Source organism: Podarcis gaigeae, assembly GCF_964106915.1.
Source record: "Podarcis gaigeae genome assembly, chromosome: 8".
Lineage (NCBI taxonomy): Eukaryota > Metazoa > Chordata > Lepidosauria > Squamata > Lacertidae > Podarcis > Podarcis gaigeae.
This window is the reverse complement of record NC_139684.1, coordinates 25,241,906-25,264,319: the sequence shown is the minus strand read 5'-3', so window position 1 is coordinate 25,264,319 and position 22,414 is coordinate 25,241,906. Positions and strand designations below refer to the sequence as shown.

The following is a 22,414-nucleotide window of genomic DNA, read 5'->3' as shown; positions in this document are numbered from 1 at the left end:
GGCGTTCAAGTAAGAAATGGTCCTTTGAACCCACCACCATCCAGTCACAGAGGAGGCTGCCCATTGGGTCTCTGGATGAGTCACTGCCCTGGGTTCACCCTGCTTTCCATTAGTGCCATTCAGAAGTGGGTCATTTGGCCCCATAATTTCACTGGCTGTGATTCGATAGCATTGATATACAGTCAGTGAGAAAAGAGGGACAGATTGTGGTACAGTGGTACCTCGGGTTAAGTACTTAATTCGTTCTGGAGGTCCATTCTTAACCTGAAACTGTTCTTAACCTGAAGCACCGCTTTAGCTAATGGGGCCTCCTGCTGCCACCAGGCCGCTGGAGCACGATTTCTATTCTCATCTTGAAGCAAAGTTCTTAACCTGAGGTACTATTTTTGGGTTAGCGGAGTCTGTAACCTGAAGCGTATGTAACCTGAAGCGTATGTAACCCGAGGTACCACTGTATATAGGGTCAGCTGAAGTATATACCCAAGAAGAGCCTTCCAGTTTTTCACCTGTGAATTGGAAAGGGTGTAAACTGGAGAGGTGGGGAGGGTTGCCTCAGGCCTGGGAGCTGAATGTGACCCACTGGATCTCTGGATCTCGGAACTCTCCCAAGGCCACACCCTGCTTTGTGCCCTCCTTGAGTGCATTTGTCTGTCTGCAATGTTTCCATGCACTCTGACAATATCTCTCACTTTTCTGGATGCAGGGGAGAGAGTGTTACATACGGAAATTAGCCTGTTGTTCAAAGGTAAAATTCACACCCATTGCTCCACCCACTTATGCCTCTGGCCCTCCCCAGCCTTGGCATGCGGCCCTCCAGAATGATGCGCAGAAAGAAATGCAGTCTTTGGACTCAGAAAAGGCTCCGCACCCCAACCAGTGTGAGTGATTCCAAGCATTTCAAGTGAGAGCAGGGAAAAAACACAACGCATTGACACGAGAGCAGTTGTGATGGTTTATTGTTTGCAGTTCTGGTGGTTTATTAAGATTTTCTCATATTGATCCACAAGGTCACAGTGTGGGCTCTTCAGTTCTCATTCATTTTCTAGAGGAGGAAAAGAGACCATATATATATATATATATATATACTTATGAATTTGGGCATTAGAATTTAGGGATCAGGATACAATAATAGCCAGGATGGGCCAGATGCAAACAGCTTGCTGAACTCAGTCTTTGTTCCTAGGCCATAGCCGGCCAAATGCCCCTTCTGCATTTTAGTGTGGGGATTTTGGCCCCCGATGAAAATGAGACTTACAGTAAGTCATGACTTAAAATCCCAGTGGGTTCAATGGAACCAAATCTCAATTACCTTATTTATTTATTTAATAATTTTTTAATACCCTCTTGATTGGTTTGTTGTTGTTGTGTTTTTTTTTAAAAAAACCCTTAAGCAAAAAGAAAACAATATAATCATCAGTAAGAATAACCCCCCCAAAAAAAGCTATTTAAAACATGCAAAGGTTAATTAAAATCAACAATAAACTGAAAACAGATTAAAAGACATGCTAACATTCAAATGGGGTTACTCCCAGTTAAGCGTGTCAATTAATCAGTTGGACTGAATCTCCCGCCCCCCCAAAAAATAAAACCAGAATATGCCAAAAGGTTGAAGATTTGACTGGGGACCATCTACTATGCCCTAAAGCTGGAATGCCACTCCCAAACTGCTCCCAATGAAATGATAAAATATACTTCTCAGTTTCTAACAAAACACAAATGCTGGATTCCAGCATTTGGACACTGAGAACTTTTTTGAGTTCTGAACGAGAAATTATGCAGACGCTAGATGTTAACGTTTCCAAGATTGGCACTCAAGAAAAAGAAAAGTCAGCTGCACAGGTATGAATTAAGCCTTCCATCCAGACCATTGCAGCTTTGCTGGGCAAAAGACGGGAACCTCACCTGCTGAATCCAACCAATGTAAGCAGACACACGGGTGAAAACGGTCGGCTTCTTAGCGGTGTTGCAGCCCAGCCCTGATCCAAAGCTCACGATGCCATGAACTTCCCAGTTGCTTCCGCCTTGGCAGTTCAAGGGTCCTCCTGAATCCCCCTGCCAGAAGAAAACAGGATGCATATACCTCCGTTTTTCTATTATGATCCAAGGGCAGGGCAAAATGGAAGTGGAGTCCTGGGTTGACAAAGCTCACTTCTGTGCTTGACAGGGTCCATAGGTCTGTGTGTCTGTTTTATGCAGGCTGAATCTGTGGCTCTCCAGATGTTGCTGGACCACAACCCCCCCATCATCCCTGAACATTGGCCAGGCTAGCTGGGGATGATGGCAGTTCAACAATATCTGGAGTGTTAGTGTGTGATGGAGGGGCACATATTCCCCATCCCTGCCTTACACGAGTTCTCAAACTATTTGAATTTCTGTCTGCAGTGCAACTTGTAGGTTGGGCTTTCAGGGCTGATGTTTGCATCCAATATTTCTCCCATATGTTTTCCCTGTCCTTTGGCCCCATTCCCCCCTGCCACTATCCAAATCCCCTTAAAGAGTCCCACACACCTTGTTTCTCCATCCCTGCACACACACTATACGTTTAAAGCACATTATAAATGCTGGAGAACAGGAAATTCATTTCCTTCTCCTGCACTTCTAGCTAATGCATGTTTTACTTTAACCACCAGAGGAAACTGGTTGTGTAGCATTCTAGCCAGCACTAGCTTGTAGCTTCTATGCCTAAGTTAACTCCATCCCTAAAGTCTGAGCCATTTTGTTTGTTGCTCTCTCCATACAATATGTCTCTTATTTTCTCTGTCTTGTCTTCACACATTCCACGAACAGTTCCTGCATGAATAAAGCCTTTGAACTCCAGAAATGGTAAGTGATTATTCCAATCTAATTCACCCAAGCTGCAAAGGTTTGCTAACTTTGCAAAGGTTTGCTAACAACTTCCTAAGTACCTAAGTGGCTTGGCAAGGGTCACTTGGACTGAGCCGGAATTCAAGCAAGGACCGTTGTTCGTTTTCATGGAGAAAAATGTGCAAACTAAGTGAAACCACAAGCAACCTTCTTCAGAGTGAGAAAGTAGGGAAGGCTTTATGAGGAAGGAAGGGTATGGGGAGACTTACATTGCATCCTGAAACGACACCATCGCCTCCTGCGCACACCATTGTGGTCTTGACCATGGAGCCCCACCAGTCCCATTTGGTGCAAGTCTGATGATCTACCACAGGAAGCAAGGCCTGCTGAAGGTTGTCAGAGATGGGGCCATTGGCTGCAGAGTGGAACAGACAGGAGAGTGGTAAGGAGTCTTTCCCAAAGAATCAAAACCACGTTTACACACAACCTGCTTGACCCTGTATACCACTTTGATCTGCCATCTGGCCTTTGCCAGGCTACCTGAATTTATGAAATCAAAAGCTGGCAACTCTGCATGAATAGTGGGGAACCTTCTTTTGGGCAGAGGGTCGCATTACTCCTTGGGGTGCTATTGGGGACCAGATTTCAAAAGTGGGTGGGACTAGTGCCCCCCCCCCCGTGTGCTGTACCAGAAAGCCCAAAATCATGCACCCTTAACACACAGACACACAGTCAACAGAGAGACGCTTAAGAGTAGGGATGAGGAGGAACTTGGCTTGGTTTGGATTTTAATGCAAACTTATCTAATTTGCATTTTCTGAATCAATAGGCAGACTGAAACACAGCTACTCTTGAGTATTCACACTTAATTGAAAGTTGTATTATAGTTCTCCAAACAAGCGGTGTGCAAAAAAAGTGTACCTTAGGAGAAAGTTTGTATAAAATGCATAGATTAGTAAAAACAACACAGACATATGTATTCTGTTGGGGGAAATTGTTTTGTAAAAGAAATAAATGTGTATGTAAGGGGAAATTGCATCCAAGAATGTGTGTCTTAAGAGAAATTCACTCTAAAATGCTGATTGTTTTCCATAGGTATTTTTTTAAAAAAAGAAATTTGCAAACTGATGCGGAAATGTGGAACACTGAATTTAAGACTGTAAAAACGAGAAACTGAGAGAAACTCAAATGGACAGATTCATCCCATCTTCTTCAAGGCAGGCACACAACTGAGCTGCGAAAAGTGAGCCTCCTTCTTCGTGTACATAGAAGAATCCTTCGAAATGTTCTGGGGGAGCTTTGGTACCTTGTATCCAACTGAAGTTGTACTCAGAGTAGACCCAATGAAGTGAATGAACATAAGTTAATAGTGTTCATGAACTTCAATAGGTCCACTCTCAGTAGGACTGGCATTGGATGCAGTCTTTGGTCTTTGTCCAGCTGTTTCCAGAATGCTCATGCCCAGGACAGGGAGCACCCAACTTACTCCAGAGTCGTCCCCATCCAGTGATGTAGCAGGGGTAATCCTGGGCTAGCACGGCGTCTGTGGCAGGGAGGCAAGAGGCCTGGATCGTGTCACTGAACTGCACATGCTCGGCCAGTTTGAGGAGGGCAATGTCGTTGCTGAAAAGTGACGCCAAGAGGGGACAGAGGTTTATGTTTTGGTTTTCGAAAGCAGCTTTTCACCCAGATGGGTCAAACTTAATATTCTCCAGCCTTCCCCAACCTCATGCCCTCCAGATGTTTGGACTATGGTTACCAGATTTTTTTCAATGAATCCGGGGACCCTTCCCCCCCCTTTTTTGAAGCTGAGTAGCAACAGGGAGTCAGTAGTGGGGATGGTGAGGCATCCTGGGCCCAAGCACACATGCATATTGTATAAAGGTGCAAAGCCCTTCTTTTGCACCCTATGAGACATAAATGCACAGAGTTTCAAAAAACTGGGCAACGGCCGCCCGCCCGCGACTCCCAAGCCTCCCCTCAATCAGTCAAAACAAAGGGAAGGGGGCAGGAGACTGCACAAGACACATCATATGGGGACTTCTGGCGAGGAAAAATGGCGGGCGCCATGGCAGCGAGTAACGAGCAGCTCCTGAAGCCAGCCAGAGCCAACTGCACTACCAGGCTGCTGCCACGTTTCCCAGGGACAGATTTGCAAATCTGGGGACATCCTGGGGACATTTGTTCCGGGACAGATTTACAAATCCGGGGACTGTCCCCGGGAACCGGGGACATCTGGTAACCCTAGTTTGGACTGCAACTGCCACCAACCCAAGAGGGTGAAATCTGTTATTCCCCTGGCAGCTTGCTGAATGATGGATGGGGGAGAACGAGAGATTGAGAGACAGAAGAAGAGAGAGAGAAGGGGGTGTCAGGAAAAAGGACAGGGAAGGGTGGCAAAAAGAGAGAGAAAAGGGGTGGAAGAAAGAGAGAAATGACTGATGCCACCTGGCATGAGCGTATACACCCCTGCAGCAGAATAGCCCCAGGAAATGCAACTCTTGTCAGGAAAAAAGGCACGCCATTTCTGCAACAGTGTCTGCATTTGTTAAATCCACTTTTCAAGTTCTCTAAGCCAGCAGCCTGTCGGCATGCAGAGGGTCGCAAGGGCAGCTGGCTAGCCCCAGCTGGGTCCTCTCCTTTCAGCCGTCCCACTGCAAAGACCCATCGGCCTCTGCTCCGACGTAAATCAGTGACCCAGGCTTCAAAGCCAGTGCACACTATATCAGCCAAGCGAACTGTGCACACAGAATAGGCGTGAGGCTTGTGGAAGCCAACTACAACTACAGATTTATTAATCATAAACCAGGACAAAGAAACATGTCGTCTCTCCTTCTCAGAGAGACAGAGAAAAGCAAAAGCTATACACACAATGGAAGTTCCCAGCAAGCTGTGCTGGAATGTAAACAGACATGTGACACGCAATAGTTCCATGTCTGCTCCTTAAGGTGGAATGGAATATTCCCAGCACAGGCATCATCGTACTGTATGTCTTAAGGCAGTGCTGGTAATTTGCCTGTCAGCAATGGCAAACCAATTTAACAGGTCATCCTGTGAGCAGACACACACCCTAAAACAACAACAGCAACACACTCAAGTTCCTATGTGATTTCTCCCACTAGCAAAGCCAGATACCGGCAGGAATTATTTTGGCAGGATCAGGACTTGGGCAGCTCTCGCCTGACTCTCTGGATCCCACGTCAACTTACATGACCAAGAAGGAGTTCCACTTCTCGTGGACGATCAACTTTTCCACAGCAACAGCCACAGAGCCGGCCTCCTCTACTTCCAGGTTTTGTTTGCCCAAAAGGACGCGGTAAGTCCGACTGGAGCTACAGACATAAGGCACAGGCAGTGGCGTTGTGTGTGAATATCAAATGAAATGCAGATCCCTTGATGCCTTCCCAATAACTTCCTTCCTTCGTACATTGAGTATTTTGTCTTCCTAGAAACGAGCAGGGTCTTTTGGCAGGGTGTGCGTCTCTGTGTTATTACTGGGCCAAGTTCAAGGTGTTAGCAGTTTAGGACTAGCTTACCTGCAAAATGCCCTTACCTAGTTGACCGCTTTGATCTGCGGAACTGGTACGGTTACAAGCACCACATGATATCTGTTCCACCTGATCAATCTTTTAGTGTGGCAGCACCTACACTGTGGAACTCCCTGCCTATTGACACTAGGCATGTTCCTTTGCTGTACTCTTCCCAGCACCTGCTTAAAACATTTTTGCTGAGACAAGCCTACCCAGCTATGAAGAATGTTGGTGTGTGTTTTAGTCTGTTTTTAGTTTATCGCCAATTTAAATTTTATGAATGTTTTAAATCATTGTTTTTAATCAAAATTTTATTGTTTTCCCCTTCTCTTTGTAAACTGCTTTGAAGATTTTTTTTACATCATGGAGTGTATAAATTTTTATGAAATAAATAAACCAACATTTTATTGAAAGACATTTAATTGTGTGTATAAATAAAACCTATCACACACAAACACCCTTTTGCACCCATGACCCTGTGATTAAGAGCCCCATGTTTGACTGAGTGAGCTATCCCAGATCTCCTACCCCATATTTGCAAAATTCTCATGAATGAACCACTTTTGGTTCTATGGGACATGTCAAACGAAATGATCTTGGTTTGAGAGTGCAGCATGATTTTGTTGGTACTTTTTTCAACTTATAGACACCTTCCATCCAGAAAAATCCCGTGGGCATTCTGAACAAGTTCTGAAATTATGTCACAAAAAAGTGACCTCCTGCAGTTGGCTTGCCCATTTTGCAATGTTTTTAATTTAAAAAATTAAGTCTAAAAGGTTAGGCTCAGGGTTCAGTGAAACACACCAATGTGAAACAAGGAAATCTGAATGGTAGCGTGGGTAGAGCTGCCATATGTCCGTGTTTTCTCGGACACATCCGGGAATCAGGCTGCAAAAAGTCGTTCAGGTGGATTTTTGCTGAATCGGCAAAATGTCTGGGAAAACCTATAGATGTGGCAAGTAGGGCGGTTTTTTAAAAAAATGCTTTTATAATCCCCCCAAAAGTCCAGAAACTTAAATGGGGAGGGGGAGACCCCCCCCAAAAAAAATGCTCAACAACTTTGTCCAGATTTTCACTTTTGGGAATATGGTAATGTTTTTGGGACTATGTGGGTGTTCCAGTATTACTAGGCAACCGCTCCACTGCAGCCTCAGGACCATTGCACCCTGATGGGTTTCTGCAGTATCCTTGCTGTTGGTGAGATGCTGCTTACCTGATGCAATGAGCAGCTGTCAAGACCCAGTTGGACTCAATCAGGGTTCCTCCACATGTGTGAGCCCAGACGCCGTTCTTGTCATACTGGAGGGAGACCTGAAAAGCAAAAACCCCCAAGGCAGATGGCTGTTAGCTGTATGGGTCAAGAACAAATATTTTGATGTGTTGACCTGGTATCTTCGCCACAATATTGGTCCCACACCTTGACATTTCTTATATATCAATTCACTGCATTTATATCCCCAGCAATTCAAGGCAGCATGCCTGGTTTTGCAGCCTTCCCCATTTCATCTACACACCAACCCTGTGAGGTAGGTTGGGCTGAGAGGTAGTGACTGTCTCTCCTCCAAAGCTGGAGATGGGAGGCAGCGGCAGCAGCCGACAAACCATTTCTCCCCTTCAGCATTTAGATCCAGCCCATCGTGCTGGATCATCCACTCTGCTAACAGGTCGTGATAGGCTTCCTGTCCATGGCTGGCCCTGAGAACTTCAGAACCTGCAGCCACTTCTACCACTTCTGGTGGCGAGATGTTCCACAGGATGACACTGGGCCATTTCTCGCCTCCTAAAAAGCAAACGTGACACTTGCTTGCACTGCACGTGGGGGGAAAACATTGCGAATTTACCTGCCAGGGCCAGCTATGGGGTCTGGCGTCCTCACCTCCGACAACACGGGAAATGTTGGGTGGATAAGCAGATTTACCACAGCCGTGGGCTGGAAGAAGACAGCAGGGGTGGGGGTGACGAAAGAGAAAATTAGGGAGAGGGAGGAGAGAGACAGAGACTGAGATGAGCATCTTGGGTACCACAAGGGAGCCAGAGCTGGACACACTGGTTTTGTCCATTATTGGTTTAATGAATCTGTTCATGGCTTTTCGGCAGAAGCATCCTTTTAAAAAAAAGCTACCAGAGGCTATTTATTTCATTTATTTCTTAATTTATATATTGCTTGATTGTAAACAACCTAAAAGAAGTTTACAAAAAGAATAAAAATGAAATCATCATTTAAAAAGCAGAACCATTTTAAACCGTCAAAAAATAAATAAATTAAAATCAATGATAAGCTAAAGACCAGATTAAGCATTTGTCAATGGTCTACATGTCTCAGTAGGTTTGCCTAAGCAAAACTTTTTCAGCCAGCGCTGAAAAGAGTACAGTGAAAGCGACTCCCTGATATCAATAGGCAGGGAGTTCCAAAGTTATGTTCATTTTGTGCAAATTTGTATGCTCTTGAACCCACGACGAAGCTCATCTTGGAGAGAGAGGCTACTTCACCAGAGACAAGAAACTGAATTCATTGCATTTCCAAAGAACTATTTTGGGCTGGGCTGAGACTTGTATCAATGAAAAGACGAATTGCATGCCAAGCAGCCCAAACTTAACTGCACCAAAGACACTTACCGTAGCCCAGGATCAAAGCGATGAAGACCAACTTGAACATGGTGACCGAGTGATGGTGATCCAGGGGTGAAGTCAGTGTATTTATAATGGGAACCAGCCTTGACCTAAACCAGGCTTAAATAACAGGCTATATCTGACCTTGCCAAGTTATCGCTTTGCAAATAGAAAGAACAAGGGGACAGCTTGCTCGAAGGCCCTGACTGGATCCCACACTCTGGTTGCTGAAACACCTCACAGCAGGGGTGTTGTTCAAGTCCTTTGCACAGGCCTGAGACCTCCCCCTTTTATTTTAAGCTTAAATTTTCTTTTAAGCAGCAACAAAAATTGCTTCTAGGGTGGCTTTCGTTCTGGAAACGAGCCTGATTTTTCATCTACGTATCTAAATCAGAGGTAGGGAAGCTTTTTGAAGCCTGAGGGGCACATTAATTTCTGGGTCATCTTCCGGGGTCCACATTCCAGAGGGAAAAGTAGGTGGGGCAATAAATATAGATGCAACCTCTTTGCAAAAGGCTACTTTCTACACACATTCAGCACACCCCTCATCTATGCAAGGAAGATCAGAGTTCATGGGGTGTTTTCCAGCCAGGCAGAAAAACTTCAAGGAGGGGGTGAAGCTGAGCTGGTGAGGGGCATTGCCGGGGGAGAGAAATTTAAATGAAGGTGTCATTAAAAAGAAACATGCCAGTTCAGACAAAAGGGAAAAGATGTATTCGAGTGGAAATGATTTATTGTCCCAATGCATTTCAAGCATTGGGACTCTTTTTCAGAGGCAACTGATTTGACATATTCTAAGGACTGGCAGCAGCTCTCCACAATTTCAGATAGGCATCTTTCTTGGCCATACCTGGAAATGCCAGGGATTGAACCTGCAACATTTCCTCATGCAGAACAGGTGCTCTACCTTTGAGCCCTTTCTACCAAATAAAATAAGATTATAGTTCTCATGGTCTCCAAATAGAAGGATGATTTTAAGAAGCTGCCTTTATAGGAAGTCCATCTAGTTCAATATTGTTTACACTGAGTGGCAGCAGCTCCATGGTCTCAGTACTGGGTGCACTCAAAGTCTGCCCTGGCTTTGCCAGCTTGCTCTCAACTAGGCTGCCAAGGGCACCACCACACACACATCTTCAGCAGGCATCAAAGCCATGGCCTTGATGGGAAAACAGGTGCTTGTGAGACTATCTTGGCATGGCCTTTGGAAAGAAGGAGACAGAAGCATTCCAGTTGCTACGTCTCCCAGTGGCACACAGCCAATGGAGACCTTTCTGTTGCTGACAGCATCCTTGGCTGCATCTGCCTCTAACAGAACCACCCAGAATATAAGATTGCATGGAGTTCATCTGTTGAGAAGAGCTGGACACTCCACCCGAGGTGCCCTCAGCCATGATTGGAGTCCTCTTCGCTGCTCTGGCGTTGGCCTACGGGGGTATGGGTCAAACTCAGGATAAATAAGAGGATGTAATTGCCTGGTTCATAGCCACAGGGCATGGAGGTGGCTGGCCTCCACTCCTTTAGATGGCTTTCAGAAAAAGAGTATCTAGATTATGAATGAAGGAGAACTCAGCCAAGAGTTTACTGGCCAGGAGAGCAAACATAATAACAGAACTTCCACATGCCTTTTGGTGGGTCTGATACCAGGGACAAACCATGGGGTTTGTCTCGGTCAGTCAGTCTCCTCAGGGGCATCTCTCTGTCTTCTTCTGGAGACACATCACTGGGCAGATGGACCTCTCTGGTCTGAATCTGCAAAGCAAGTGGTGTGTTTGAATGGGAAGCCTGGTGAGCAGGTCAGACTAGACTGTCCTTGGCAGGGTGGGGAGGTGCTATCAAAATGCAGCGCAGAGAGGTTGAAACTCCAAATCCAGACAGGAGCGATTATAGTCTAGGAACGAAGAATGAGCACCGGTTGATAACAGCAGCAGAGTAGGAATTTTTTTATAGCCTCCGGCACCGGGAGTGGCGTACATCCGGGGGCGTGGCTGGTGTGCACCCCAGGGGGCATGACACGCATCCCAGGTAGCGTGGCGTGGCGTGCCACCCATGAGGTGCTTGGCACACGTGGGGGGTGAATGTCAAGCACACACGTCCCAGGGGCAGGTGCAGTCGGGATGTCACCCCCCCCCCCGATGTCACCTGGGGCCGACTGCCCCCTGCCCCCACCTTTGTCTGCCAGTGATGGGGAGGGGTCTGCATTTCCAGCTCACCCAGGCTGCATATGCAAAATAGCTTTGAAGCACATTTAGAGCACATTTCCCTCGCTCAAAGAGTTACGGGCACTGTCGTTTGTTAAGAGTTGTTGGGAATTGTAATTCCTTGAGGAGTGAACCGCCGTGCCCAGAATTCTTCAAGGGGAGAACGTGCTCTGAAGGTCTAGTAGTATGTACACAGCCTGTACAGACTCAGCAAAATCTATTTTTTTCCACAAACACTCTGATTTCCAGCAGCTTAGCCACCACCAACCCCTGAAAGGGGTGGCGTTACGTAGAGTCAAAGAGGGTTCTTGCAACAATATAGGCGTGCTTAGTTATAGCCTGAGCATTTTGCTCCCTCGAGCATCACCCATCTGTTGCGCTGTACCTCCCAAGAGTGTCTGCATTGTGTCCTTTTTGCAGCCTTCAGTTGTGAGGTCCCGAGCTACAAGCCCAAAGCAAGCCGAATTGTCGGAGGAGAGGATGCCAATCCGAACAGCTAATTTTCTTTCTCTTACAGGAAATGTTTTTCTCCCTCTCTCATAGGCAGGGCTGGCCTACCTATGAGGCAAGATAAGGCAACAACCTTGGGCGGCAAGATCCATGGGGCCAGCAGACCCCGATGTAGATCTTTATTCCCTACAGGCGCCGAAATAACTTGGGCCAGCTCTGCTCGTAATGCTAGAATCCACGGACATCCCATAAAGCCAAATGTTGGGAGATTCAGGAGTGATGTAAGAAATTCCTCCTTGAGGCAGGGCACAGTTAACCTGTGGAACTCACTCCCACAGGAGGCAGTGATGCCCCTCAGCGTGGGTGGATTTAAAAGAGGATGACTACCCATATTTATAATTCATTTATGCATACTTATTTTTATTCTTGCTGATTTTATCTGTGCGTGATTGATAATTAGTGTGTGTGTGTGTGTGTGTGTGTGTGTGTGTGTGTGTGTAGTTTTTATGATTGCCTTGGATGGTTATATATGGGGTTATATATGGGGTGTATCCAAGTCCTACTCAGAGGAGATTAACAGGTCTTAATGGGTTTATGTTAGTCATACCATTAATTTCAGTGGATCTGCTCTGGGTAAGATTAGCATTGAATGCAACCCATTATCTTTTGTACACCAATTGGAGATTTTAAAATTTATTATTAGCAGTTGCAATTGATCATTTCAGCAGTTTAAATTTTGTTTAATATTCTGAGAAGGATTTTCAGGAGCAACCTCATTTCGACTCTGATTTGAGTAGTGTGACGGAAGGTCCAGGGGGCTTAGCATCCTCCAGGCTCATCCTGAGACTTGCCTATCATTCCCAGGCTTCCCTTCAATACTCTTCTTCCAGTGGGAAGTGGCATCACACATGCGGCGGGTCCCTCATCGCCACCAACTGGGTCATGACAGCCGCTCACTGTATCAGGTACGTCAACAGCCAGATGAGAACAACTGCTTTCATGTAAGACTCTGGGATCCTTTGCAAATTTTGCCTTTTCTGGAGCAGGATGACCCGATCACTGTTATCCATGTTGCTAGGAAGCTCCAGGCTGGACTACTGCAATGTGCTCCACGCGGGGCTGCCCCTGAGGTTAGCCCGGAAGCTCCGCCTGGTGCAAACATAGAAGCTATTCACCCCAAATGGAAACAGATTTTGCACCAGTGTGTCCATCTCTCTACTTTAGACATTTCCACACACCTGTGTGACTAAGATGTAAACACCAGGGTGGAGCTATGCAGATGACAGGATGAGGATGACATGGGCCTGATTTGCATGGGGAGATCTGTCCTGAACAGACTGCAGTCTTAGGGTTGAGATGCCTGCTTCCTATCTTTTTCTGCTCCTTAGCCCATAACCAAAAGCACGTGTAACTAAAATTATGACACCTTCTTCCTCTTAACCTCTCTCCCCCAGTCCCTGAATAGCTGCTGAATTGCAACTTATCACCAAACTTAAAACCATGGAGAAACCTGGTCTGAACAAAGACATTGGATTCTTATCTCATTATACATGACAAAGCCACTTTTCACCTTCTCACCCATTGCTTTTTCCTGTAATACCTATTGCAGTCATTAAGAGTCGTCAACAGGCTCATCACAGCTATCTGCCCATCACCCATTCCCACCACCCTTCTGAGTAATACCCCTCCCCACCTTCTCACTATATAGAAAGGTCTGGTGACTTCTGTTTCAGTGTATCTGAAGAAGTGTGCATGCACACGAAAGCTCATACCAAGAACTGACTTAGTTGGTCTTTAAGGTGCTACTGGAAGGAATTTTTTTTGTTTTGACTATGGCAGACCAACACGGCTACCTATCTGTAACCAGTCCCTGAAGTTTGCAGAGTTGTAGTTCAGGCTGGACAAGCTCCTTGGAGCAGGGAATCTTATCCTCTGTTATCTGGAACATACATTCACATTTGCAATATTGTTATTATTATCATTATTAGTGCAGATAACTCTCTGATCCCCCACTCCTTTTCTTCATTTTTTTTTATAGTTCTTCTCGAACCTATAGGGTCTACCTTGGAAAACACAGTCTCTCAGCCAGCGAGAAAGGATCAATTGCTGCCTCCCCAGAAAAAATCATCATTCACCCAAAGTGGGACTCAAGTAGCGTGTCCAGCGGGTAACTTAATAGCTTTTCATGAAACGAGTATAGAAGGAACAGGGATTCCCAATAGATTTGGCAGGGTGAAGAGAGAAGGGATGAAATTGGGGGCATACTTACTTCTAAAAAAACAATATCCAGAATTGTTTTTCTTTTAGTACCAAAGCCAGAATTTAGAGCTTGCTATGCTCCTCCGCATTATTTTGCCCCCTGAGTAAAGCTTGGGATTTATGAGCAAAAGTCATCACCAGCATTTATTTATCTACTTAGAGCACCTGCTTGAATTGCGTAGGCTGCATTTGTTTGCTACGAAGCCGCCTTGTGGAGATGAGTCTCAGAGCACCGCTCTATTTGAAGGGCTGTCAAAGAAGTACTGTAAGACAAGAGGAGCCTTGGAGTTACCCATCAATAGTGAGCAACACCTGAACAGCAGGCACCCAGCTCACCTGGTCTTCCTCAGCACAGTGGGACACACTGCATTTCTATTTGAACAGCAGTAATTTTAAATCTGCACCTGCACATCTAAATCAGGACATGCCTATTTTATACAAAAATGTGTCCTCTTTCTCTTTGCTCGTTGGTGGTGCATTCCATTTCTGCTCAAGTTATTATTTCTAAATGTGCATCTAAAGGTAAAGGTAAAGGGACCCCTGACCATTAGGTCCAGTCGTGGCTGACTTTGGGGTTGCAGCGCTCATCTTGCTTTATTGGCCGAGGGAGCCGGTGTACAGCTTCCGGGTCATGTGGCCAGCATGACTAGGCCGCTTCCGGTGAACCAGAGCAGTGCACGGAAACACCGTTTGCCTTCCCGCCGGAGTGGTACCTATTTATCTACTTGCACTTTGACATGCTTTCAAACTGCTAGGTTGGCAGAAGCAGGGACCGAGCAACGGGAGCTCACCCCATCGCAGGGATTCGAACTGCCGACCTTCTGATCGGCAAGCCCTAGGCTCTGTGGTTTAACTCACAGCGCCACCCGCGTGCATCTACATGCATATAAATTAGGATGTGAAAATGTGCTTGCAGATCTCTGATTTCCTCTATTTTGGCACAGCGTCAGTGGGTTCCCCTACCTTGAGTGATTTAGCGTATCCTTCTGGAGATGTTTGAGTCAAAGTGCTGGGGTTGTACTTAACATGGTGGTGGGATGTATCTTGTTTTGACTTTGTGGGAGATCTGGGATACATTGCATTACCATGAGGGTCACACAGAGCACCCCATATCTCCCACAGAGTCAAAAACCAGAACAAACTGTACCTGCCTTGGGTAAGCTGAGAATCACTCTGGTGAGCTCCAAATGTTTTGGACAACTAACACCCATCAGCACCCTGGAGCACGGCCCTTTGAAGCTGGGGCTGATGGGAGATGTAGTCCAAAACCTCCAAAAGGCACCAAGTTGCAAACGCTGCACCAGACACCCTGTCCTTTTTCTCTCTCCCTGCGGAAACCAGGAATGATATTGCGCTGATCAAACTCTCCAAACACGTCACCCTGAGCGACAAGATCCAGTTGGTGTGTCTTCCAAAGGCCAACAGCATCTTAGCCTCCAACTCTCCCTGCTATGCTACAGGATGGGGGAGGCTGCAAAGTAAGCAATGTTATGATTCCCCCCTCCCACTGTTTGATGCACCAGATCCATCCTTTTGGGTTGCTACACAGACACGATTCCCTTTTGCCCCACAGCCAAAGGCTTATTCAGCTCCAGTGGAAAAGCAGATAGATTTGGCCAGGAAATAAATTTCCCCACCATGAAGCTCAAAATTATTGAGCTATGGAGGGTCAGGACACTAGAGCAAGGGGCGGGCAAACACTCCCCCATCACAAGGGCCACTTTCCATCGTAGGAAAACTTCTGGCCAATAGTAGGTGCAGTCAGAGGCAAATGCGGATGGAGCCATGGATGTACAGTGGTACCTCGGCTTACAGACGCTTCAGGTTACAGACGCCTCAGGTTACAGACTCTGCTAACCCAGAAATAGTACCTCAGGTTAAGAACTTTGCTTCAGGATGAGAACAGAAACCATGCAGCGATGGCACGGCAGGCCCCATTAGCTAAAGTGGTACTCAGGTTTAGAACTGTTTCAGGTTAAGAACGGACCTCCAGATTGAATTAAGTTCTTAACCCGAGGTACCACTGTATCTCCTTCGCAAAAGTCAGAGGTTTACACCCGGACACCCCTTTCTGGTCAGGCATGCAAGAGGCATGATTACAGTTCAAAGATACAGCCCAGCTTGCCGTAAGCACTTGAGGAAGGCATGGATTGGACAGGGCCTTCAGGAATCCGCATGCGGAGAGCCGGCTGAGCAGACACACAGCTATGGCTTGGGGAGAATCCCAAGAGTCTTCTGACCTGCCCCCCAGATCCCCCACCCCCGCTCCAAGTGCATCCTCCTTTGCCATCAGCAGCCCCTTGTGTTTGGTCTCTTCCAGCTGACGGTGCGTCCCCGGATATCCTGCAGCAGGGGCGCCTGCTCGTGGTGGATTATGCTACCTGTTCCAAGTCCAGTCGGTGGGGCAGCTCGGTGAAAAGCAGCATGGTCTGCGCGGGGGGCGACGGCGTGATCTCCAGCTGCAAGGTGAGCGCCGGGCACGCAGGTGTGGCAGCAGCGGCTGTCCGGTCCCTCAGCCAGAAGAAGCGCCGCATCTTGCAATCCAACTCACCGGGTTTGCAAGGCGCAATTTTATCTTGGCTGAGTCTTCAGAGGCTGCGTGCTTCTGAATACCAGATGCTCGGAGGATGCTTGAGGGAGAAGGGGGGTGATTGCATCTACCGCCCGCCCCCCAATTATCCAATATAGGAAGCAGAAGCAGGATACTGGGGTAGAGGGCTTAGAGCCGTGCATGGGCTTCCCTTTCAACGCATTGCATAAAGGGCGCAGATCTAGGGACACAGCACTGGGCTAGCCAGGATTTATGTTAAGAGGACACCTACTCGTCATCACCCTCTGTCTGGCTCTGTCAGATTCGGAATGAAATTTAATAGTTGTTTTATTTATTTATTTATTTTTTAAAAAAATATTTTTATTCATTTTTGCCTTTAACATCATCACAAATAAATCACAATCATATAAACATAGGATTCTCTGAATCCCTGGACTTTCCTCCACCCTTCCATAGTTATTCTTTTCCAACCGCATCTTATAATGTTCTCCATCTTTTCTTCATACTTAATTCTCACCATAGTTCTAGCTGCGTTGCAAGTGGTTTTTGGGTTTTTTTAGAATCCTGCCAAAGTTTTTAATTGTTTACAGTGTACTTTTAAGTAACTTAAAATTCCCCCCCCCCATTCTTTATTAAATTTGTTATCTTCTTGATATCTTCTTTATTTTGACCCCAAGTGCTCAGCAAAAGCCTTCAAAATCCTTCTACAATTTCTACTTTAGTATTTTTATTTATTTACTTGATTTATGGAGGGCAGCCTCCCCCCACCTCCCTGCCCATGCTCATGGGCACTGCCCCATTCTTCTTGCTCACATGGGGTGCCCCCTGGAGGAAGCCCTGTTTAGGTAAGTTTTTAATGTTTTTGTGTTTTTAATATTCTGTTGGGAGCTACCCAGAGTCACTGGGGAAACCCAGCCAGATGGGCGTGGTATACAGTAAGTTGTTGTTGTTGTTGTTGTTGTTGTTGTATCAGGGGCTCATGTCCCAACCCTGGGAGATATAAGCTTCTTTTTTTGTAAATAGTTTTTATTAAGGTTTACGATTTTATATTCGTCACAATCACGTTATCTCGAAAAGAAAAGAAAAAATATAATTCCCCATTTCCCTCACTCCTCTCCTCAACTTCCTCTTCTGGTTGTTTACACATTAACTTCTCCTGATTGTTATATTATGCCTTAATATTACATTCTTGAATTGAATATTGTTCTATTCTTGTCATTATTTTCAAATTGCTTCATGTGCTTTGTTATTTTCCAATTATGTCTTAATCTCTGTTCGTTTTCTTGATTGTGTTTACTCAAATCCTGCTAGTGAGTCCACTTCTTTACAATATTTCTGTAAGTACAACGTAAATGATTCTGGGAGATACAGTATAAGCTTCAAGCATGCAGCAGCAAGGGCCGTGTAGTTCAAGCAAGCCAAGGTTAAGCAAGGGGATTCAGACTAGGCCCAAAACGTGATCCAGCGGCAGCTGAGCATGGCTTGGCCCAAATTGCCTGGTAGGCCAGAGTCTCCCCGCTTCTGTCCAAGAACCTCTCTGGTGGCGGTGAATCAGGCTGGCTGCCACAAAGATGACTGGGCCTTAGCTGCTCAGAAACAATAAACTTTGACTCCTCAGTAATCTCCAAGAGGAAAACTCAAGAGCATCCTTCCAAAAAAAAAAAAGCTCCATCATATTCTGTTTGGTTGTTTCCAGGGGGACTCGGGTGGCCCACTCAACTGCAAACCCTCCAGCGGAAAGTGGGAGGTTCACGGTATAGGCAGCTTCGTCTCCTCCAGCGGGTGCAACACCTACCGCAAACCCACCGTTTTCACATGCGTCTCCGCTTTCAACGCCTGGATCGCTCAGGTGAGCTCTGCAGGGAACGCGTCGCAGAGCCAGTGTGGCGCAGTGGTTAGGGTGTCTGCCTAGGAGCCTGGAGAGACTAGGGTTCAAATCCCCACTCAGCCATGCAGCTCGCTGGCTCAGTCGCTGCCTCTCGGCCTAACCTACCTAACAGGAATGTTGTTAGGATGAAATGGGGGGTAGGGTGGAACGATCCAGGCCACCCTGAGCTCCTTGGAAGAAAGGTGGGCTACAGATGTATTAAATTAGTAGTAAACAATGATCATCATCATCCTGGTTTGGGTTTCTGGATTTTGTACGTGTGTTGAGCTTGCGGTAGCTTTTAGCTCCCTCTGTTCCTTTGGGTGAGAGAGCTGTCCCTTCACTACCAAGAGACACCCTCACATTAAAGAAATAATAATAATAATTTTCCTTTGCATTTTCTGTAGATTATGGCGAAATATTAAGACAAGGAGTGTCGGAGTGCAGTGAGAACCTGCCACGAGCTCCATAACAACAAAATCGGCTGTGGAATAAACTTAAATCCATCTATCTATCTATCTATCTATCTATCTATCTATCTATCTATCTATCATCTATCTATCTATCTATCATCTATCTATCTATCTATCTATCTATCTATCTATCTATCTATCATCTATCTATCTATCTATCTATCTATCTATCTATCTATCTATCATCTATCATCTATCTATCTATCTATCTATCTATCTATCTCTATCTATCTATCTATCTATCTATCTATCTATCTATCTATCTATCATCTATCTATCTATCTATTTATCTATCTATCATCTATATCTATCTATCTATCTATCTATCTATCTATCTATCTATCTATCTATCTATCTCTCTATCTCTCTATCATCTATCTATCTATCTATCTATCTATCTATCTATCTATCTATCATCTATCTATCTATCTATCTATCTATCTATCTATCATCTATCTATCATCTATCTATCTATCTATCTATCTATCTATCATCTATCGTTTTTATTGTAAGTGCACGTGTGGGCCAAATTTTTGGCACTTTCAGGGCTGTTTCTGTCCAGAGCTCTTCCCTTTTGCACCCCTCTCCTTGCTGATCAATAATAATAATAATAATAATAATAATAATAATAATAATAATAATAATATATTTACACCCCGCCCATCTGGCTGGGTTTCCCCAGCCACTCTGGGCTGCTTCCAACAAAACACTAAAATACAATAACCTATTAAACATTAAAAGCTTCCCTAAACAGGGCTGCCTTCAGATGTCTTCTAAAAGTTTGGTAGTTATTTTTCTCTTTGACATCTGGTGGGAGGGCAATCTATGGTCATTCCACCCTCAATTGTGAGGCCAGCTGCCCATTGCCAAATCCAGAGGCGGCAGGGAGAAGGTTCTGTAGCCAGAATGTGCATTGAAGCAAGAGTTCAGCTCTTGTTGCATGTTAAGGGACCAATTTTGGAAAATTGGTAGCAGCCGCTGAGAACCAAACAGGTGCCCTCAAACAAAGGAACCCTTCAAGGACACCCACGTCTCAGCCCTATCAGGGAACCAGTGTAGAACCAGCTGGTAGTTCCCAGTGCCCCCAGCATTGCTAAATATCAAACCAGAGAGCAGCAAGGTGGGAGGGAGAACATCGGGGAAGCCCTTGATGGCCAAATAAATAAAAAATAAATTAGCCTCGCCAGCCTGCGGCCTTCCAGATGTTTGGGGATGTCAACTGCAATCAGCTGGTAGATATGATAGTCAAAAACCGCTGTAAGATGCCAGGTTGGCAAAGCCTGAAATTAGGGATTAAAGAAGGCGTCATTATTTGTTATATTTTATTTTATTGGGTTATAGCCAGTGCTTTTTTCCTGGGGGTTATAGCCAGTGCTTTTTTCTGGGGGGATGCAGAGGTACGCATACCCCTAAACATTTTGTGAATCTTTGTACTTATGTCCATTTACTGTATTTATTTTCCCCAATTTGAACTATAAAATGGTGATTTTCTGGAGTCAAAATGAGAGTACCCCCAAACATTTTTTTTAAGGAAAAAAGCACTGGTTATAGCCAATGCTAGAGTTACTCAGAGTAGACCCACTGAAGTTAAGCGACGTAACTTTTTTGGACTGAGTTTTACTGTTTTATCAATAAATAACTATTTTATAAGTCTGCAGGTCACTATTTTATACGTACTACTTACCTTTCCCTCCGATTAAGCGGTCTATAAATCTTTCCGAGTAAAAACAAAACAGGTGCAGGCTCTTTTTCGTAATGTTCCTCACATTTCCTGAGCGTTCGCGGTCTTAAATCTTAGCTTCTTCAATGGTACACTTTCAGATGTGCTTCACGGCAAACTCAGCCGCAAGAACTTGAGCAGCTGGCAAAATTCTAACCTTAAAGTGATAATCAGTTTTTGTTTTTCTCCCCCCCCCAAAAAAAGGAAGTAAACACAGCTCTGGACCACACAACATGCTTATGAAATATATTTTTTAATTACTTTTGGTTAAAAAAAATAAAATCATACCACTGAAATGGAACAGCTTTTGGAATCAAAAGCAGAAACACATTCTTTTCAATCCATCCATTTAAACCTATTTGGTGGGTGGGTAGGTGGGGGAGGGGGAAACAGGTTGATAAGAATGGAAGGAGAGACTGAATATAACACTTTCTTAAACCCCCTCCCCACTCCACACACCCCAACCACCCATGGTCGCAATATGAAAAAATAAACAAAGCCTCTGAGATCAACGCAACTTTTACCAAAAAAATATAAAGGGAAAGAAAGGGAAGGAGGAAACCGGAGGGGATTTCGCATGGCAAATGGGAGAGAATGGACTTCTTCTTTTTTTGCTGGGTAACAAAATATATATGTAACAAAATATAATGTCAACTCTCTGGCTTTTAAAGCTCAGCTTTGCTCAGGGAGCTTATTCTGCCAAGGGCACGGACTTCCCTTGTTGCTGCCTCAAGTCTCAAAAACAAAGTGGTCTATTCAGCATTGCCAACTTCTAAGAAAAACACTTGCCTGTCCTTCTCCACTGCAATAATCAGAAATGAGCAGGTTGAATGTGGCATCAAGAAACACACCGCCCCCTAGCAAAGTCTGCAGGTCACAATAATTTTTACTTTGCACATCCCAAAGGGGGCACTTCAAGTGTATGGAAAACCACCCTTTCCCTCCAACCCCCCCCCAAAAAAAAACCCCACCCCGCCATTGGAACCTTTATACAGGAATACTTCCACGGGAATTAAAAAGTTGGCAATGCTAACTCTATCACTTTCCTTTTCGAGCTTTGAGCTAAAAAAGCAATTTTTTTTTGAGTAGATTTCTCCCCTTGTCAAACACACTGACGGTTTCTGCTTCAGAACCTGAATTTGACAACCGAGGGTTGTCTCTTTCTTTAATGATCACAGTGCATGCAAAAAATCAAAACAGAATAACAATCCAGATTGAGCCATTTGAACATTTAAAAGCACTTAGGGGTGGTCTCCCAGCCTGCACATTCAACATGAATATAGACTATTACACTTTTCTTACAAGTTTTGCCCACGTGGTTCTAGATTTGGGTGGATTTGCCCAGAATGTGTAGGTATGAAAAAGGCTCTTTTTTTTAAAGATAGCTTTATACTTTTCTGCAAGAAGAGTTGCCTGTTGCATCACAACTTCAGCACTTGGGTTATTGCCATGATATAAAACACACACACACACACACACACAGAGAGAGAGAGAGAGAGAGAGAGAGAGAGAGAGAGAGAGAGAGAGAAATATGCTTTTTCTGGATTAGCTCAGTTGGTAGAGTTGTGGGTTCAAACCCCACCTTGGGCAAAACAAGCATTGCAGGGGGTTGGACTAGATGCCCCTTGAGGTCCCTTCCAACTCTACAATTCTATGATTCAGTGTTATGCTTCTCTAGCAAGAGCCCAACTTACAATGCCTTTTGACCCCACTGCCCCATGCAGCATGGTTAAGGCCTTCATCCACACTGCACAAAGTCAAGTTTACTGGACGTTGAGGGCATCTGTAAGGTAAAGGGACCCCTGACCATTAGGTCCAGTTGTGGCCGACTCTGGGGTTGCGGCGCTCAACTTGCTTTATTGGCCGAGGGAGCCGGAGTACAGCTTCCGGGTCATGTGGCCAGCATGACTAAGCCGCTTTTGGCGAACCAGAGCAGCGTACGGAAACACCG

The 22,414-nt window shown here is 45.3% G+C and overlaps 2 protein-coding genes across 2 annotated transcripts; one reads left to right on the top strand and one right to left on the bottom strand.

Annotated features, from left to right (window-relative positions):
• Positions 1–949: 949 nt before the first annotated feature.
• On the bottom strand, positions 950–9,088 carry CTRC (chymotrypsin C). Its single transcript, XM_083752141.1, has 8 exons — positions 8,952–9,088; positions 8,177–8,265; positions 7,549–7,646; positions 6,015–6,137; positions 4,292–4,428; positions 3,075–3,220; positions 1,903–2,052; positions 950–1,042 (listed from the first exon to the last, which is right to left on the bottom strand). The coding sequence occupies exons 1-8, from the start codon at positions 8,989–8,991 to the stop codon at positions 1,025–1,027; spliced, it is 801 nt and encodes a 266-aa protein (XP_083608267.1). The 5' UTR covers positions 8,992–9,088; the 3' UTR covers positions 950–1,024.
• A 1,510-nt stretch (positions 9,089–10,598) lies between these two features.
• LOC310850509 (chymotrypsin-like elastase family member 2A) lies at positions 10,599–18,315 on the top strand (the record flags this gene model as incomplete). Its single annotated transcript, XM_083752026.1, has 6 exons — positions 10,599–10,613; positions 12,458–12,558; positions 13,632–13,760; positions 15,194–15,330; positions 16,173–16,318; positions 18,100–18,315. 6 exons carry the CDS (start codon positions 10,599–10,601, stop codon positions 18,313–18,315), a joined length of 744 nt encoding a protein of 247 aa, XP_083608152.1.
• Between the last annotated feature and the right edge of the window lie 4,099 nt (positions 18,316–22,414).

What these genes read in the sequence shown, in the direction of transcription:
- CTRC (XM_083752141.1), bottom strand. Translation starts at nt 8,991, where the DNA reads ATGTTCAAGTTGGTCTTCATCGCTTTGATCCTGGGCTACG. An exon ending in TGGAACTCCTTCTTGGTCAT is followed by an intron (nt 4,429 to 6,014) that starts GTAAGTTGACGT and finishes GTCACTTTTCAG; the next exon opens with CAACGACATTGCCCTCCTCA. An exon ending in TGGATGGGGACGACTCTGGA is followed by an intron (nt 3,221 to 4,291) that starts GTAAGTTGGGTG and finishes TCCACTCTGCAG; the next exon opens with CCAATGGCCCCATCTCTGAC.